At 37.3% G+C, this 20,658-nt stretch overlaps 1 protein-coding gene and 1 pseudogene across 1 annotated transcript; both read left to right on the top strand.

Annotated features, from left to right (window-relative positions):
• The first annotated feature begins 702 nt into the window (after positions 1–702).
• Positions 703–4,202, top strand: LOC143656886 (non-histone chromosomal protein HMG-14-like; annotated as a pseudogene).
• A 6,261-nt stretch (positions 4,203–10,463) lies between these two features.
• Positions 10,464–11,119, top strand: LOC143656897 (interferon omega-1-like). The gene has a single exon (XM_077128648.1). The coding sequence runs from the start codon at positions 10,556–10,558 to the stop codon at positions 11,117–11,119; it is 564 nt and encodes a 187-aa protein (XP_076984763.1). The 5' UTR covers positions 10,464–10,555.
• The last annotated feature ends 9,539 nt before the right edge of the window (positions 11,120–20,658 follow it).

Genomic DNA, 20,658 nt, shown 5'->3' on the forward strand with positions numbered 1-20,658 from the left:
GTTGGATCAACTTTTTAAGACGATAAGAGGAAGATTCTGGAGGAGTTGTCAGAAGCTTGACAGAGAAGGCCTAGAATGCTTTGAAGGGACTGTTGGTAGAAATGTGGACTCTAAAGATATATCAGATAAGTCCTTAGACAGAAACCATGAACATGTCATTGAAAACTGAAATGAAGGCATTCTGTGTAGAAGGAAAGCAAAATATGAGAATGAACTTGGATATTTAGGAGAAGAAATTTCCAAGCAAAATGTGGAAGATGCAGTGGCTTCTTCTTGCAGTTTATAGTAAAATGCAAGTGGAAAGAGAAAAGTTGAGAACTGAACTCTTAGGTACAATGAAATCAGAAATTGATGGTCTTCAAAATTGTTGGTTTCCAGAAAGAGAGACCTCAGAGAGTACTGCCTGACATGAGGATTCACCAAAGAAGGAAGCAGTCAGCCATTACAGGACAAGGGAGGATTTGAGATGGAGTTATCCAGAAAGGATTAGTGGAAAGTCCTTCTGTCTGATAGGCATAATCCCAGCCTACTGCATAGGAAACCAGCAGGAGTGTGGTGGGCCCTGTATAAACAGAACCACTACAAGTCTGAACTAAAGGAGAGAACAAAGGGACAAACTGAAAGAAAAATAACTTCAGGGGCAGAACCATGGAAGCTAAGGACTGAAGTCAAGAAACCTCGGGCCAGGATGGGGGACCACCCATGCACTTGGAAAGGGTAAGTTTGCCCCGAAGGCAGAGGATGGGCCTTCCACCTCACTGTTCAGGAAGATTTGTCCCCCAGACCTTGGAGAGAGTGGAGCACATTCCTTGGGGATTGCAGAGAGACTGGCTGCCATCACATTTTCTGCAGTGGTTGAGCCTGTGCCCTAGAGACAGCAGAGAACCTGGGTCTGGCCCCAATGCTTAGAGAGGGTGGAGCTCAGAAAAAGGTGGTCTCCCCAATGTCCCCCAAGGTTGGATTCAGAGGTAGGTGGGCCACTGTGTAGGTCCCTGAAAGGGTGGGAATACCACTTTCTAAAATTCCAAGGATAAATGACTCTCAGACTTTGAAATCTAATGGAGTTTGCCTTGTAGGTTTTAGGAACTATACGGGTTTGGTGACCCCAGTGTTCAGTGTTCCTTCCAATTTCTCCCCATGAAAATGGAGGTATGTACCTATGACTATCCCTCCTTTTATACTGGCAGCAGATAACTTATTCTGACTTTTATAGGTCCAGAGCCAGAGGAGAATTTTACCTTAGGATAGACCATGCCTGTAGCTGGCTTTGATGAGATTTTGTACTGTTTCTGACTTTGTATTATATTTGTATTGTTACTGAAATGATTTAAGGCTTTCTGATATTGTTATGGAATGAATGCATTTTGCATTTGGAAAGAACAAGTCCAAAGTGTGGAATGTTTGAAGCTACTGAGTACCCCAAAAAAGCCATGTCCTTTAATCTTCATTCAATATTGCTTGGGGGGGCTCTTTTTTATTGTTTCCATGGAAATGTGACCAACCCAATTGTGGGTGGTAATTTTGATTAGATGGTTTACATAGAGATGTGTCTTCACCCATTCAAGATAGTATAGCTTACTGGAGCTCCTTATGAGGGAATCATTTGGAAGAAGCTTAGAGCTCACCCAAATCAACAGAGAAACCAGAATAAACAGAGTACACATGCCAGAGAGCTTTGGAGATCAACAAAGGAAAATGCCCCCAAGGAGTTTCATAAAACAGAATCTGGGAGAGAAAGCTAGCAGACGTTGCCATGTGCCTGTCCAGCTGACAGAGGTGTTCTGGACCCATCAGCCTTCTTGAGTCAAGGTATCTTTGAATGGATGCCTTAATTTGGACACTCTTATAGCCTTGCCTTAATTTGGACATTTACACGGCCTGAGAACTGTAAAAGTGCAAATTAATAAATTCCTTTTTTAAAGCCAATCCACGTCAGATATATTATGATCTAGCAGCTACCAAACTGAAATACTGGACATTGAAGGAAGCCTCTGTTCCAAAATTAGTCAATCAGTAGTTAACTCATTATAGACTTCAGTGGCCTCAAATAACAAATAATACAGAATTAGTGTTGAATATACACTAACAAATAAAGAACAATAACCTACATAAGCAGCAACAACACACTTTGGGGAGGACTGATTTCCAAAGCTGTTATCCTATATTAATTTAAATGTGAAATCTTCAACAAATAATTATGAGAAATACAAAAACAAAAAAAAACAAACAAACAAGGACGTATGGCCCACACACAGTAAGAAATAACAATCAATTAAAAACTGTCCCTGAGGAAGACCAGATTTAGACTTCTTAGGTAAAGAGTTTAAATCAGCTGTCTTAAATATGTCCAAATAGCTTAAGCAAACAATGTTTAAATAACTAAAGGAAAGTATGGAAAAAAAATTTCACCACATGGAGAATACCAGAATTCAGAAAGAATTCTGAAGAAAAACAAATAGAATTCTGGAATTGAAATCATAACAATTGAAATGAAAAATTCACTAGAAGGATTCAACAGCATATCTGAGCAGGTAGAAGGAAAAAATCAGAGAATTTGAAGATCAAGCCAATCAGAATTAAGCAGCCTGATAACTGGAAAGGAATATGAGGGGGAAAAATGAACAGAGCCTGTTACCATCAGAAAATGGTCTTAATTAGTCAGACCCACGTGATCCTGTATTGAAAAGAGAAGCAAGTGTTTTTATCTTGGTGAGAAGGTGAGTTTATCAAAGGTGATCATCAAGGAACTGGAGGAAAAACGTTCCAAAATAAATTCTGAGGGAAGGATGGTTTGGACTTAATAACCCCCAAGGAGACAAAGAAATGGCCAGGATGCAGAAGAAAACAAAAGAGAAAAAAATAGAAGAGGAAAAGTGGTTTGGTCAACATGTACTGTACTAACATATTCCTTATGGCAGTCCCAGAAAGAGATGAGAGATAGAAAGGGGCAAAGAGAATAAATTAACAAATAATGGCCCAAACAAAAATCCTAAATTGATGAAAGCCTTGAATTTACATATAAAAACATTCATCAAGCTCCAAGCAGTGAAAACTCAGAAAGACCTACAATGAGACACATTATAATCCAACTATTGAAAGACAAAGACAAAGGAGATTCTTGAAAGCAGCAGGAAGTAACTCATTACCTACAAGTGATCTTCAATGAGATTAATAGCTAATTTCTATTCAGAAGTATGTAGAACAGAAAGGTTGGGAAGATATACTTGAAGCACTGAAAGGAAATAAAAAAGACCTGTCTGCTTAGCAAAACTATCCTTCAATAATAAGGACAAATTAGTACATACTAAATTAAATATTAGTATATACAAAAGCTGGTGGAATCCCACTAGTAGATCTGCCCCATACAGAATGCTAAATGAAGTCCTTTAGCCTAAAGTGGAAGAGCACCAAACAGTAACTTAAAGCCTTACGAAGAAACAAAGAACACTGGTAAAGGTAATTACGTAGAAAAGTATTAAATTCAGTATAATTACATTTTTGGTTTATACCTCCTATTTTCATTTCCTATATGATTGAAAAGACAAATGCCTAAAACAATAATCATAAATCTGTATTAATGGGCACAATGTATAAAGTTGTAATTTCTAACAATAACAATAAAAAGGGGGACAGAGCTGTATGGGAGCACAATTTCCATATGCTACTGAAGCTAAGTTATATTAATTCAAATTGGATTGTTATAAGTTTAAGATGCTTGTTTTAATCCCCAGGGTAGTCCCCAGAAAATAACTAAACGTACACGGAAAATGCATTCACCATCTGCTTCTTTCCGCAGGTCACCTTGGCCAAAGGTGTGGGGAAGGAGGAGCCCCAGAAGAGGTCTGCGAGACTGTCACCTCAGTCTGCCCCTGAGAAAGTGGAAATGAATCAAAATAGGTGGCAGGAAAGGATAAGTCTTCAGACAAAAAGTACAGCCTAAAGGGAAAAGGGGAGCAAAGGGAAAACAAGCTGAAGTGGCTGTCCAAGGAACTAAAGATTTACCTGCAGAAAATGGAGAAACTAAAAATGAGGAGAGTGCAGCCTCTGATGAAGCAGGAGAGAAAGAAGCCACATCTGATGAATATCAAATACAAGGTCTTACCAGGGGGCACGTTTCTCCATTCTCATACAATACAGAGTATAATTTCAATCAACTATTTTGTAAATGCAAGTTTTTAGTAGCACTAGAGGAAACATTTTAAAGAAGGAGATTGAAATCCCACCTCATCCCATTTTTTTTAAGTGGAAATGTGTTTTTTTAAAAGGGAAATCATTTACTGTTTATTTTTTTGATACAATCAGAAAATAATGGGATATTGACTTTTGAGAGGCTTTGCCTATCTTGGATGTCAACATTCCATAGGGTGAGGGGGGTGACAATTTTTATATCTTATAATGTAACACATACCAAATGATGATTTGGAGTCGTAGTCATGCATTTAGTACACGTTGAACATTTTAAAATACTTCTGTTCCCATGTTTTTGCCTCTTAAAACTGCTCCCTAATTGTGGTAGTTACATTCAGTTGTCAACTTGGCCAAGTGAAAGCACCCAGTTCTGTTGCTGTGGACATGATACAATGGTACGTGAACCTCATATGTTGCTCATTACATCTGCAGTCGGCTAGGAGGCGTGCCTGCTGCAATGAAGGATGTTTGATTTAATTGGCTGGTGTGTAAATGAGAGATTCAACGTAGCACAGCCCAAGCAGCTCAGCATATCTAATCTCAGCACTCGCAGCTCAGCCCAGGCCTTTGGAGATGCAGAAAGAAATCACCCCCGGGAAAGTCACTGGAACCCAGAGGCCTGGAGAGAAGGCCAGCGGAGATCATCCTGTGCCTTCCCACGTAAGAAAGAACCTCAGTTCAAAGTTAGCTGCCTTTCCTCTGAAGAACTAATGAAATAAATCCCCTTTTATTAAAAACCAATCCATCTCTGGTGTGTTGCATTCTGGCAGCTATCAAACTAGAACACTCATCTTGGCTCTCCCTGTCAGAACTGTGGGCATGCTGCAGCATCCTTAGTCATGTAGTACAGTTTCCCTAAAACTTTGTTATATGCTGGGTGTTCTAGTTTGCTAGCTGCCAGAATGCAACACACCAGAGATGGATTGGTTTTTAATAAAAGGGGATTTATTTAGTTAAAAATGTATAGTTCTTCAGAGGAAAGGCAGCTAACTTTCAACTGAGGTTCTTTCTTACGTGGGAAGGCACAGGTGATCTCTGCTGGCCTTCTTTCCAGGCCTCTGGGTTCCAACAACTTTCCCTGGGGTGACTTCTTTCTGCATCTCCAAAGGCCTGGGCTGAGCTGCGAGTGCTGAGATGAGGTATGCTGAGCTTCTTGGGCTGTGCTATGCTGAGCTCTCTCATTTAAGCATCAGCCAATTAAATCAAATATCATTCATTGCAGCAGGCACACCTCCTAGCCAACTGCAGATGTAATCAGCAACAGATGAGGTTCACATGACATTGGCTTATGTCCACAGCGATAGAACCAGGCACCTTCACCTTGCCAAGTTGACATCTGAACCTAACTACCACACTGGGAAAGACTGGAAATATATGTGGTATATATGATATTAAATTGTGAACTAGTGGGACTTATGATATAAGAGTTTATCGATATTTGAAGATAGTGTACTTGATAATCTTCGTAGGGAAAACTTTCCTCCAAATTTTAAGCTGGAGAGTCAAAGAATAACTTTAGAAAAGAATTACGAGTAAATGGATTTTTGGATTTTCAGTACATACATTAAAAATTGTGTACAAATTGTTCATAATGTCTGTGTGCTCATCTTCAGAACAACCAATAAAATATCAATGTAAAAGAAAAAAGCATACAGAAAATGAAATGAAAAGTGAACTATAATCATACACTAAAAAACAATCTCAAAAGAAGGCAGTATTATAGAAATTGAAAAATAAAAACTATGACATATAGAAAAGAAATAGCAATATGGCAGAGGTAAATCCTTCAGTAATTATCATCAATATAAGTGAAATAACCTTCCCAATTAAAAGACAAAGTTGGAAGAATGAATACAAGACAATAACAACAAAAATCTGATCCAACTATCCAACCACTATCTGTAAGACTTAGACCCAAGGATGCAAATAGTTGAGAGTTAAAAGATAGAAAAGGATGTTCCATACAAATGGTAACCAAAAGAGAGCTGAGATGGATATATTAAAATAAAAAATAATAGGTTTATGACAAAAGTATTACTAAAAAGAAGGACATTATATATTGATAAAAATAGCAGAGAATATAAAAATGATAAACACATGCACTATTTCATGATAGAAGCACTTGGTGTTCATAGCACACAAAACTTTCATTTTCTGAAATTTTCCATTTTATCCCTTTAGTTTCTCTTTCCACTTTTGTGCATGTGTTTCTGAATTCAATTTAAAAATGAAATTTATCAACATGAGTACAGATGGGAGATTCCAAAGCAAGAAATGCCAATGCAGTATCCACCACAGCTTTAAAACATTTTTTCTCACATCTACTTGGTTGTTCTGGAAAGAAAAGTCTAGACGTCATAGGAGGAGAATCTGGGGGTCTGCAATGGTACCCAAAGCTTATTATGACATCACCTCATTGCTTCTGTAAAGGTTTTTTCTTACAATACTAATATTAATGGCCAGATTTCCTTAAATACAGGCTCTCAACAAAATGCTTCATAAACATAATTTCATTGAGTCTTCAGAGGTTCCCTTTGATATATAATAATCAGAGTCATTTGTATTTTATAGATGGAGAAATAGAAAATTTAGAGAGGGTACTGAGCTGGAGAAAAGTCATCATTTATTCTATAAATGGTGGCTAAACCCTACACAGTCCTCCATCCACCTTAACTCTTTAGCCTTAAGCCTTTAGCTGCTCTTTGCACACAGGTAATGAAGTCATCACCCTAATTACTCATTTGACTTCTGACCTCTCACTGGACTGTGAGCTCCCTGAGGGCAGTAACACTGTCCCTAGATTCTAGAGCAGTGTCTGTCACAGGAGCATACAGAGGAGTCTCTGCCCCTCAGCAAGTACAAAAAGGAGTAAACATTCCAAAGAGTGTGTAACCTAGCATTAAAGAACTCTGTTGGAAATATGAAGGATTCTGAAAACAAAGATAGAAAAAGTAAATTTATAATAAATTGAATCTTCTGGTTAATTTCTAAAAATATATCACGTGGGAAAGGAGAGTTTCAGAGATTCAGTTGGGCCCAACCACTAGCATCATTTATTTGAAAGACAGGACTGGAAATGATAGGCATTAAGTGAGCTCTATTCTATCAAAAAAGATTCTGGTCTGTCTGGGAAGAGGGAATCATGCTGCCAGTGAACAGGAAAAATGGGAATTGGGAGGTAAGAACTTGTTAGTGTTTATATATAGCAGGGAGAATGTCTTACTTAGTAAAGACTTTGCCCCTCACGGTTGCGACAGTAATCTCCTGGGCTAGGCAGACCGGGTTCAAGTCACAGCTCTAGTTTGTGTGACTTTTGCCACCTCACTCATGTTACATGGAAGTGATCATTGTACCCACTGCGTCGGGTTGCCTGAAAGATGGTTGTTCCCACATACTTATAACAACAACTGGAAAAAGAAAAGACAACACCTGTTAACCACTCCCATAATGGAAAAAAGCAACCCAGCCAGCTATGGAAACTAGATAGAAGCTTCCCTGAGATGATCTGCCACCATTCCTTTACTTCATATCAAAAATAGATTTAATTTTAAGTTCATCTTTGTGTGAACTTGAACATGTGTATGAACGTAATGCCCTGTCCAAATGAATAACATCTGTGAGCTCCTGAGATAGCTAACCTCTCACACATTAATTAATGGCTATTCAATCCACAAGCCATTCTCTGTCGAATGTCAGCTGGTTGTGACTAAATCCATGAAGTCGGATCATATTTATATTCAGTGGAAAAATAAAACAGAGAGGAAGAAAGAGAGAGAGAAAGAGGGGGGGAGGGAGGGATGGAGGGAGAGGACGAAGGAGGAGGAGGAGGAGATGGATACGGAGAAGAGTGAAAAGAATTGAAAAGAAAGTAAATAAGAAAAATATTCTGATCATTCAAAGCTGAAAACTAGCCTTTTAGGCTACAGCCAGTTCTACAGATCCAGCTGCCCTCCTTCTGGAGCTGTCTGCGGTTTCCACAGCCTCATCCACCTGCTGCATTGAAACCTGTCATTGTGTATATCACCCCAGAATCCTGGTGGTGTCATTAGTTGTGTCATTTTGTCATTTCAGGAGAGAGGTCACTTCCTCTTTTTTAATTTTCAGTATTTGCTTTCTATTTGCCTTTGTGTGTTACTTTTCCATGACTACTTACTTTTACTTTCTAGGAATATTAAAACTGAGCTGAATATTTTGACATCTTGAAAATCATTTTCTCTTCCCTTTTTTTGCAACTAACCTTAGAGTGAAGTTGGAAACATTACAGGGCATTAAGAAACCATTTAATCAATGCAAAGACAAATACCAAAGAAGGGGAAACAATTTTTTAATTATGTAAAAATTTGAAAGAATAAATGGATCACTTTGTCATTATTCTGATACAGCTAGAATAATGGACCCAGTTGGATAGTATCTCTGCCATAAAGCAGTAAAGAAGCCCAGTACAAACATTCTAACATTTCGACCATAGTAATGGTTGCAGGTATTCCCCTTGAGGGCAGACTTAATCATTTTTGTATAGCCTAGGTTTAATTCAATGATGGACAGTTCAGTACTTATCTCAATTAAGTAGAATAAAGCAAACGAAATTTGGCAAACTGTGTATCATTAAGCTACTTAAGGTATACGGATGTAATAATGATAGAGAACTCTTCCCCTTATGAAGAGAGGAGGCTGTCAGACTATTATGCACCTGAAAAAAAGAGCATGTCACTACTGACCATCCTGGGCCATTCACAGACAAACCAAACTCTTTGGTGATGCTTGAATTAAGAGGAGGAAACTTGGGAGATAAATAATGTAGGCTCATATGCACAGCAATTCCACTCCCCACACCTACCATCACAAAATACAGGATTGTCTAAATGGCTCTAGGAAGGGTATGCTTTCAGAGTATGATTCTCAGAGGTTTGTAGATGTTTTAAGAGCATGAAACTAATTACTAAAGGTCTAGACTATGAGGAGAGGGTGTACTACACTTGTGGAAATACAGGTGAGAGGAGGGGATGCTTTGAGAAAGGGAGTAACAATGGTGCACTTGAGGGATAGAAAGATCAAAAATGATGGTGGAGTTATACAGAGAAGGTAGGGTTTAATAAATGAATATGATTGCTGAATCACTAAACTGATATTTCTTTTAGTCTCCAGTATCTTAGAGCAGCTAGAAGTAAAAACCTAAAATTGTGGAATTGTAACCCATGTCAAACTCTGAAGTCTGTTCCTACAACTAATTGCTGTGCTGTGCTTTGAAATTTATTGCTTTTTTGTATATATGTTATTTTTCACAAAAAAAGAAAAAAATCAATTGTGATGATAAGAAAAATATTTATTCCTTCTAGCCTCCTGTATTCTGGAGCAGCTAGAAGGAAAAATCTGAGATGATGGTATGGTAGCTATGACAAACTTTGGGATCTGTCCTGTACTACTTGTTGAAGAGTGCTTTGAAAACTATTGCTTTTTTTCTTTCTTTGCTTTGTATATATGTTATAAACATATTAAAAAGTTTAAAAATAAATAAATAAAACCAAAGTTTAAAAAAATGGTGCACTTGAGTACATCCTTTTGAAATTAGAAACAATTATAAAACCAACCCCATCATATCAGCCCAGACAACTATGCAGGAACACACACACACACACAAATATGCATGCATACACATCTGCTGTTTGGGTAGCTTCATTCTCAACTTAATGTCGGAGCAAAGTTACCCCTGCTAGAAAATGCAGATAAGGATGTTTTCTTCTTGCTCTGAGACCTACAACTATACCAGCATCATCAACTTTTCATCAACTATACCAGCATGAACCAGGTGAAAGCTCCTATACGTTGAAGTAAATCTAAAGAGATTTTTATTACAGAGATTACCAAGTACCTGATGTTGAGGATACGACAGAAAACACACGTAGATTTATGCACATAAAGGACATATCTTTCATACCTCATTAGTACATCAACATTTCCATGAAGGATATCTAGGGGGTGGGGGAGAAGATTAAAAAAGAAGCCGAGGAATGATTTCTCAAAGTTCTTAGCATATGAAAAAACGTATCCAGGCAGATCTATCTATCCATTAAAAATTGGTGTTTAAGATGATAAGCATTTCATTGGATTGGGAATTCTAATTTTTTGTGTAAACTGAACTCTCAGTGTAAGGAGACAGAAAGAATTGTACATGATACATCTTCTCAGGCCACTAAGGAGAAGGGAAATTCCAAAATGGGGAATAGAAATTTCTGGGTGAAATTCAGAAAATGAAATTTCTTGTCTTCAGTATTTAAATGGCACACATGGAAGAAGGTCCTCAGAGAACCTGGTTCGAAGCTCACGGTCCCCCATCTCAACCAGAAGAGGGTCTCCTTGGAACTCACCAATGGCTTTTTCAGTCCCTTCACTGCTGGTGCTGGTGATGATCTTCTCCAGCCCCATCAGCTCCTTCAGCTGTGACCTGCCTCAGAGCCTGGACGTGGGAAAGCAGGAGACCCTCACAGTGTTGGGACAAATGGGGAAGATCTCCCTTCTCTCCTGCCTGAAGGACAGGACTGACTTCAGATTCCCCCAGGAGATGGTGGAGGCCAGCCGGGTCCAGAAGGCCCAGGCCCTGTCTGTCGTCCACGAGATGCTCCAGCAGATCTTCAACCTCTTCCACACAGAGGCCTCCTCTGCTGTTTGGAACACGACCCTCCTGGAACAACTCCTCTCAGGACTTCACCGCCAGCTGGAGGACCTTGAGACCTGTTTGCTGCAGGAGATGGGAGAAGAAGGATCTCTCCTGGGAATGCAGGGCCCCACACTGGCCGTGAGGAGATACTTCCAGAGAATCCATCTCTATCTGCAAGAGAAGAAAAACAGTCACTGTGCCTGGGAGGTTGTCAGAGTGGAAATCAGGAGATGGCTTCTCTTCATTCAGGTGCTCACAAGGAAACTCAGGATGTAGGAAAGACATGAAAATCCCAGTGTGGACTCTCAATTTTTCAGTCATTTCAAAAGCTATAATTTTTTTTTGTTTTTTGCTTCAGCTATAAAATAATTTAATTAATATTTAGCATATTATATCAGTACTATTAGGCATATATATGACCAAATATTTTCAGAATCTGGAGAAATCTAACTGGTGCTCTGTAACTGAACTTCATTTCATACAATATGTATTTATTTAATCATTACAATTAATTTATGGATTAATGTTGTGTTTTTGTATATATAGGTATCATTTACTTTAAATATGTTCACATTTGCCTTTCCAATAAAAATAGTATTTATTGTTGTAGTTAAATCTATTTTAGGATAATTCTGTTCTTAAAAGAAAAACAAAACCTTCTCCTAATTCCTAATTTCGTAGACTAAATAGTAAAGGGCATGGTGCAGTTCCTTTCTTTCATTAATTCAATGGCTTTGGTGATAGAACCTTGAATCAGAGATGTGTATTCCTGGCCCTTATGGAGCTTACATATCACAAAGGACATACTGTTAACGAAACATTTATAGCATTATTAGGTACTTACATTGAGAAACGGGCTACACAGGAGAAGTAAAAGATGCTGTGGCAGGGAGTATCATAGCAATAGGAAATACTGGCTCTTGCTAAGAGTCCAGTGTGATCTAAGAGGCTCAAACAATACCATCAGAGCTGTGGGTTTTTTTCTCCACCCTTTAGATGAGCTCTACTCACATTGTTGCAAATGTCTGCAAGAAATTTCTGACTCAAATTCCACTACTTTAGCCATCGCAGAAGAAAGAATTTTCTTGGACATTCAGCAATAATTGTTGCTAAGGACTGTTATTTCTTAACTTGGGTCACATGCCCATACCTTGTGCTCTGGGGAAGGGGGAGCATGGGGGCAGTCCACCATGAGCAACACAGTAATTATTGCCTTCATGGATGAAATACTTGTCACCAGGATAATGCAGAAGGAAAATGAAAAGACAAAAACAATTGAAGTCACACACATTGCAACTATTGTTCATCTATCTCCAACAAAAATTCTTATTCTCATAAAGTTTTAACACTATATTGTAATTATATCATTAAAAATCAAAAGACCCTACCCTTTACTCAAAGTGGGATAACAGAAGTATCATTTGCTACCTAAATCTGGCTCAAGTCCAGGATCTCCTAAGGATTTTTTTCACAATCTTTGTAAGTTCTGAGACCAATAGGTAAAGGAAAATTATAACCACCTTCAAAATTCCCAATATTCCTAGATGAAAAAAAAATACAAGATAATTTGAATGGGATTTCCCATTTAGAAAAAGAAGAATGGTACTCACCAAAACAGTGATTATCAAGATAGCAAATCCCTTATTTTGATGATTAGGAATGGAAAAATATTCTGAGTTTTCAGATGCGTGGATTTGGATTGGGTTTCATGGCAATGGCACAATAATATTGGCTTGGTCTCATCTTACACATGGACTATTTCTGTCAGATTGCATGTAAAACAGACTCCTTTTATTAATTCAGCTTCAAAGGAATTATCCCTTTTGATTGCTGTCAAGAGAACAACTTTCAAACATTGAAAGCATTACTCAGTACAAGGTAAAACTCACAGTGGAGTGTCAGTAAGGCACACACTGTCGCCATTCTCCTCTTCCTGAGGGCAGCAAGTGAGGACAGGCTACAGCTAGAGCAACACGAATAGTTTCCAAGGGAAGAAACACACCCCACTTTGCTGTTTTTCCTTTTAAAAGGGACTTTTTGGGGGTGCCTAACCAAGAATATGAAAATGGGGCTTTTGTGTTTATGAGATGAACCTGGTTACTGGTGAAAAACACCTTGCAGCTGGACATGAGCTTCTTAAGGGAGTTGTATACAGTGGTTAGAGCATCTTGTGATTTTGCCCTTGTGGGCAGCAGAGATACTGCACAGCCTTTCCCACCAGACCTTAATCCTATAGGTCTCTGCTCATCTATCTGACTCAGGTCTCTTTTTAAATATGAGAAATTATCTCTCATTTATATATTTTATTATTGATTCTTTGTAACTATTCTTATTAATCCTCAGGAGCACCCATACTCTTATTTTCTACTTTCCATTATAATTTTGTCTTCTTGGCATCCTTTCCCCCTTTTTAATTTTTTTCTTCATTTAGGAGGGTTTTTCAAGTTTGTCTTTCACAGCAGAGGATCATTTCTGATCTTATATTCTTCCTTTCTGCCATCTGGATTTTAATTCTGTTCTTGAATTGTTATTTTTCTTTCAATCTTTATTTGTTGGATCTCTAATTTATCACATTTTGTTATATTTTCATCTCATGGATGTACATGTATATGAATGCAAATGGAAGGCTAACCATGCCCTGCCATGGTTTGAATTGATTGCTCAAAAAACAAGTTAAGTAATCCTTATATTCTCCTTTCCTGAAGCAAAAACACCATGCTTCATAATACGATCTCATTTAAGGGGCAAAGACATGGTAATTTCAAACTGCAGCTATGAAGATATCAGGAGACAGATCAATTTGTAACAGATCCCCAATTTTTAGGACGTAGGTCCCAAAGCACAAGTCTTAGTAATGCAAAGCACAATTGTAGGCAAGCATTAGTGCAGTTCCATTGCTTCAAGGGTATGCCGGTTTGAATCTATTGTGAACCCAGAAAAGCCATTTCCTTTAATCCTCATCCAGTATTGCTGGGTGGTATCTTTTTTATTGTTTCCACGGAGATGTGACCCACTCCATTGTGGGTAGTAACTTTTGATTAGATGATTTCCATGGAGATGTGTCTCCACCCATTCAAGGTGGGATGGTTTACTGGAGCCCTTTAAGAGCAAACCATTTTGGAAAAAGCTTTAGAGCCACCGGAGCCATGACAGCCACCAGAACCAACAGAGCCAATAGAACGACAGAACCCCTGGGAACCCACTGAAGGTTCCTGAAGAGAAAGCTAGCAGATCTCATCATGTGCCTTTCCAGCTGAGAGAAATCCTCAATGTCATCAGCCTTCTTGAACCAAGGTATCTTTCCCTGGATGCCTTAGATTGAATATTTCTATAGACTTGCTTTAATTTGGACATTTTCACAGCTTTAGAACTGTAACTTGCAACTTAATAAATTCCCCTTTTTAGAAGCTCTTCTGTTTCTGGTATATTGTACGCCAGCAGCTTGCAAACTATAACAAAGGGAAATTATTTCTTCCTCAATATGGGCACTTTCTAATACCACTGAGAATGTCATTTGGGACGTGTGTGTGTGTGTGTGTGTTTGAGTCAATATTTATGACTGCATGTTCCAAAAGATCATATATTCAGCACCTGCATAGGAGCTGAAATTCTGGGAGATTTGAAATGCCAAAGCTCACTCTGGATTGTTCTAATGGAATTTTTCTCTTGCTCACATTTTCAACCTCAGCCTTCACTAGCCTTGTTGCTTTTCAATAACTAATTAATTCCAATTTGGGAAAAAACTCCTGAGAATTGCTATATTGGACAGACTTTATAAGGGTATAAGAAATGTGGAACTTGGGTTTGGAGCAACCCCACTGAAATGTGGGAGAGTGGATCCCATGGTAGAGATCTGAAGGAGGCAATTTCCCAGATGAAGATGGCAGATCTGAGGGTAAGGAGTGAGCAAATAAATATTTTTCCTGACCTGTTAAATGATGTAATATGTAAGTATATTTTCTCGTATCAAATCAACTGATATTTCTACTATACTCTTTTTAATCATGATAAATTAGTCTACCTACCTAATTTTGAGTTATGTCCCACTACAAAGCATATGTACTTGGGGAAACATCAATTGGGTTTGAATCATAGTACCACTATTTACTAGTGTCTCCAGTCTGTTGCTCTTGCATATAGTAGGTGCTAAATGAAGGACAGATGTTTTTATTTACTGACATGCAATAGAGAATAAGGCATTATTTAAAAGCTAGGTGGGATTATCGAAAAGATAAAATTCTTCCTGCAAAGTGCTAATGCAGGCCCTCTTAGAGAGTGTACATTCAATAAATATTAGCTTTTATTATTTATATTTAATTATTTACATTATTATTTATATTTATTTATTTAAAATTTATATTTTAAATAATATAAATAAATATTTATATTATTTTAATTAATTTATATTAATATAAAAATCCTAAATATTTATATTTAGGATTCTTTTCATTCATTTCAATGAGTGAAGCTGATCCATTTTCTTTTTTTTTAATTTAATTTATTTTGTATTATCAAACCAAAACAACATACAAACATGAACAGGCTGATCCATTTTCAATTCATGTTTCATCAACCTATGAGTTTACATCAGTATGCAACTTGACTTCCTCTGTGAATTTTAGTGTTGAATTATCATTACTTACTAAATTTCCCATTTTATTTGTTTTTCCTTGACTTGACTGTAATTTATCATAATGATTTTAACCTTCAAACTGATTGTTTTAAAAAATCATTTTCAAATGAATTTTCAGAATTGCGATCTGTGCGTGACATAGCATTTTTTCTTTCAAGGAATTATTGACATTTGCCTCGTGGTTTAATATATGATTTTTGTCATATTTGAAAGAAGTTTTACTTCTTGTTATAAGTTACAGTGTTTTAGGGTCTTTACCACTAATTTACTCTCACTTTAGTATTTTTCAATTCTTCTGGCTCTGCTTATTTTTCTATAAAATTTTTATAGCACAATAGTATTGTGCTCAAATTTCATTACTGCCTTCATGTTTCTGTTCACATTTCCATATATTTCTAGAAATCTTTGTATACTATATTACTTGCATTTTAGTTCCATGACTTTTATAATTTAATTATTCATTCTATTTGTTTTCTACATGTATTGAACCTTACTTTCAAATTTAACACTTTTCACTGAATTCTCATATTATTATTGTCATTCAACATTACCAATATTTCATTGATAGTAATATTACCAGCTCTACTTCTTTCCTTCATTGCATTTTCTTGCTCTATCTTTGCCCTTTTCTTTTGCTTTTTTTGTGTTATTTGACTTCAGGCATTTTCCCTTATTCAGAGTAATAATGGGATTTGCTTTTTAAACCAATCAAAATATTTTTCTTTTAATAGGGACATCAGGATATATTTAATATACTAATCTTTATGTTTCTGGTTCTCAATTTTACTGATTTATGCTTTAATTTTTACATTAATTTTATGTTTTTCGCACTTGTCATACCCCCTTCAATTCTCTATTAGTCATTAACTTACAGACAATATATTTAAAATTTAATTCACATTACCTAATTTTCAAATTTAAAATTTCACTAATTTTAACTAATTTCATTGCTCACTGCCAGTTTTAACTGAGACTGTTGCCTTTAGTCAACCTAGTGTGTGTAAGACACATGATATAAATGCATATAAATGTGAATTTATGGCCACATATTAACAGCTGAGTAGGTCCAAGAAATTAGTGAATAGAAACTGGCCCCTGTCTGAATTATTTTGTTCACCAAAAAGATATTTTGAATGCTCTTAAAATGACAGTAATTTGATGTCATGTGCTAGATTAGTGCAATCTGTTCCAAACCTAATCATTAGACATTTTCAGCAATCATGTATTAATAAAGTAGTGATCTATTTGGACAAAATAATTTTATTTTAAAATAAAGCATATGACCATCAAGCAATGGAACTGACAGTCTTGTCATGCTTATAAACGGCTCTAAATACAATTTTCATTTGAAAATGCAAACTCTTTTGATGTGATAATATTGTTGCTATTATTATTCATAGCTTCTGACACATTTCAAGACTTTTTAGACATATTTGAAACTGCAGTGAAGTACACTTGCAACCAAGGAAAGAGGTGAAAGATCTACTTGAGTGTCATGTGGACCCGTCCTTTCTGATGGGCTGTACCACGACCTTTAGCCAAGAGGGCAGATGAATTGGTTAGGCCCAAACCTAGATGGCAGCACTGGGACTTAGTCCATCACACCAGTATGAGCAATATCCTTCTCCGCAGTTCAAGTCAAAAGCTTTGGAGTCTTCCTTTTACTAGTGCTGCAGCCCTTCACCAAGGTATGTAAGCCTGGAGTTCTAATGCCATCTGCTGGATGTAGATCAAATGCTCGCTTAGAAACCGGGCACACTGGTCTTCCTTCCTTGATCTCCAGCTAGAATACAGACCTCTTGTAGTATAAAGGGCATTAAATGAAGAGAAAAGATGTTTTCATGTCCCAGCCATTAAAAACAAATAAACAAATGCATAAATAAAGCAAAAAAATTCTAAATAGACATGTGTAATTTATGTGTGTAGATTCCCATATTCATCTTCTTACTCCAAAGCCAAGCTTGTTTTTGTCTTATTTTGGTTAAACAATTCAAAAACAGAAAATGCAAGATCACATTAAAACTAACCAGATAAAGAAGACTGTGTTATTTGAGTTGTGTTTTTATAAAAGCAAAAGTTTCTCCTCAAAGTTATCAAAACCGATATCAGGTTCAAACTGATGGTACAGAAGGGCCCATTTTGCCTATGAAGGTCAATTTCCTTAGACACCTGTAATGTGGGTAGAGATGAATTACATCAAAGAAAGTGGCAGAGTAAGCACTTCCATTTGCAATAGTATCCTAAAAATACAATTCTTAGGAATAAACTTAATTTATGAGGTACAAGATCTGCACACTGGAAATGGCAAAATGTGGTTGTTAGAAATTAGAGAAGACTTAAATAAATGGAAAGATATCCCATACACATAGGTTGGAATACCGAATATTGTTAAGACTGCAATATTACCCAAAGCAATCAATAGATTCCATGTAATCTTTACCAAATTTCAGTGTTCTTTTCTTGCAGAAATGGAAAAGGCAGTCCTAGAATTCATACGGAATTGCACATAACCGCCAAAAGCCAAAAAATCTTGAAAAGGAAAAATAAAGTTGGAGAACTAATACTTTCTGATTTCAGAACTTACTACAAAGCTACACTAATAAATACAGTGCATTACTAGCATAAGGATAGACATATAGAACAATGGAATAGAATTGGTAGCACAGACATAAACCTACAAACAACTCAACAACAAAAAGATAAACCAAATAAAAAATGGGTTAAAGGACTTGAACAGACATTTTTCCAAAGAAGATATACAAATGGCTAACCTGAGCATGAAATGATGTTCAGCTTCATTAGCCATTTAGGAAACAGAAATCAAAACCACAATGAGATACCATCACACACCCAAAAGGATGGCCATAATAATAATAAAATCCAAAAACAGAAAATAATAAATGCTGGCAAGAATGTTGAGAAATTGGAACTTTTTACTTGCTGGTGGGAATGTAAAATGGGTTGCTCATTGTGGAAAATAGTTTATTTCCTCAATAAGTTAAACATAGAATTAACTCATGACTCAATTGGCAATTCAGTTACTATATAAATGCAATTCCATTCCTGGACGTATACCCAAAGAATTAAAACCAGGTGTTCAAACAAAAACGTGGACATGCATAGCACTTTTCACAACAGCCAAAAGGTAGAAAAGACAAATGTCCATCAACAGATGAGTGGATAAACATTTAATCAGTGCTACTATTAATTACTGTTAATTATTACTTCTAATTAGCTCTACTGGGTTTTTTTTGCTTACATAATATTTATGTAACAAAAAATAAATAATGCTGTATAAGATATAATTTCAAGTAGACATTTTTCACATTTTTATGTTAAATAACACATTATTATAAATTACATTCTTTTCGGGTTTTTTGTTCCAGTTTGGCTGGGTCCCTAGTTTCTCTAAAAAGGTGGTCGCCCTGACAATGTGTATCCAAGCTATAAACAAAATGTATCCAGCAAAATACATACTTTAGAGGATCTATTTCACAGCACAGTTGAAGATTTTCAAGGTTTTTTTTTTTACTGTTTTGTGGTGAATTGATTCATCAGGACTGGCTCATTTATTATTAAGAACGCTTGTCTTTTGCTTTCTGGGCATTCATTTTAGCAGTAACAAAAAGGGATAAAACATTTAAACTATTTTCAAACTGATCATTTAATAGACGCAAAAGTGTCAGAGTATGTTCCTTAACCACAGAAGAAAGATTTATCGATTTAAAGATATCAAATAAAAAACGTATATGGTCTAGCCTATGGGATTAATAAACTGGGAAAATATGATATTGGCATAAAACATGATGATGGGCCCAAGATATAATAAAGGAGCAAAGATAACACTGAAAACAAGATAAGCAAAGTATATTTTGAAAATACTGTTGATAAGTTTCCTTCCATTACAGAAAAAAAGTAAAATTATAATGACTTCTAATTTGGGTATAAATTAAGCACTTAAACTTTATAAAGTTGTATTTTAATACACAAATACACAAAAAAATCCCAAATTTTAAATTATTTTTTCAGCTACTTAAAAGTTGTAGAACAAATTAAATATTAAAAATTAGTGAAAATTTGTACAAAGGGCCGCCCACTGCCCCTTTCCCCTGGGGCTCCAACACATCTCAGCTGGTCAGTGGCCGTGTCCGCAGGTCATTTGACCGGCTGGTCCTGACAGTGCGTCCCTGCGCGTCCCCATTGTGGATGCGTCCCCGTGTCCCCTAACGTGTCCTCCCCCTCTCCCCACAAACAATCCTGAATTTGTAAAACATCCTACAGCATGCTCAGATTTCGAGCCGTCAAACCCCTCAATAAAGGATAATTCTGTAAAATAACTCTTGCTAACGTACAACATAAAGTGAGGAATAAAACACAGGGGAGAAGTTCATAAAAGGTTCTGTTCTTGTTACCCAAGAAAAACGTCAGACGGAGCCGAGGCAAAGCTTCCCCTTCAGCAGTCCAGACCGCGAAAAGGAAGACGCAATCCTTGAGAGGAGTCAGTTCCCAGTCGGCCGCGCGGAAGCTCGACGGCACTAAGAAGGCGGCGCCCACCACCGTGAGGCTGAAAAGTGAGGGGCCTCTGGCAGCGTGCAGGCGCCTGTGGATCAGGCCCGGAGAGTTTGGCGCGCCCCCTGCCGGCCGTCGGTGCTCAGCGAGGGAAAGCTCTGAGCAACCTCTTCAACCCAGCGCCCCCTGCCCGCGGTCCAGCACACACGTTGCCATTCTCAGTGGTCAGGTCTCTCGTTGAGAAAGCTGGAGACGCTTTGTTCCAAACTCTTCTAGTCTATGAGAAAAGCAAGAAATCTTCATGCTCTTTTTTTGGTGGGCGGGGCGGGGGGGGGGGGGTGGTGGAGGCCGGCTCTCCAGCATGCAAGGCGAGCATTCTACCGCTGAACTACCCGTGCACCTTTCATGCTGTTGAGATACATGAAAATGATAGCGTCTCATTCTGCCAGAATTACAGGACCTATTTTAAGTTTTATTATAAACTAGGAGATGTCTTCAACATTCAGAAAACACAAGGCACCTCTTTCTGCAGTCAGATTCTGCAGCATGGCCTTTTGTTCTACACAGAAGACTACGGTGCTGCCTGGGATGAGATCCTTTTGGTTATATTATTCTCTAGAATTGATCACAATCAGAGGAAACTGGAGCACTGGAGCAGACGATGAAAGTAGAT

The sequence above is a fragment of the Tamandua tetradactyla genome, chromosome 2 (genome assembly GCF_023851605.1).
Source record: "Tamandua tetradactyla isolate mTamTet1 chromosome 2, mTamTet1.pri, whole genome shotgun sequence".
NCBI classification, from domain to species: domain Eukaryota; kingdom Metazoa; phylum Chordata; class Mammalia; order Pilosa; family Myrmecophagidae; genus Tamandua; species Tamandua tetradactyla.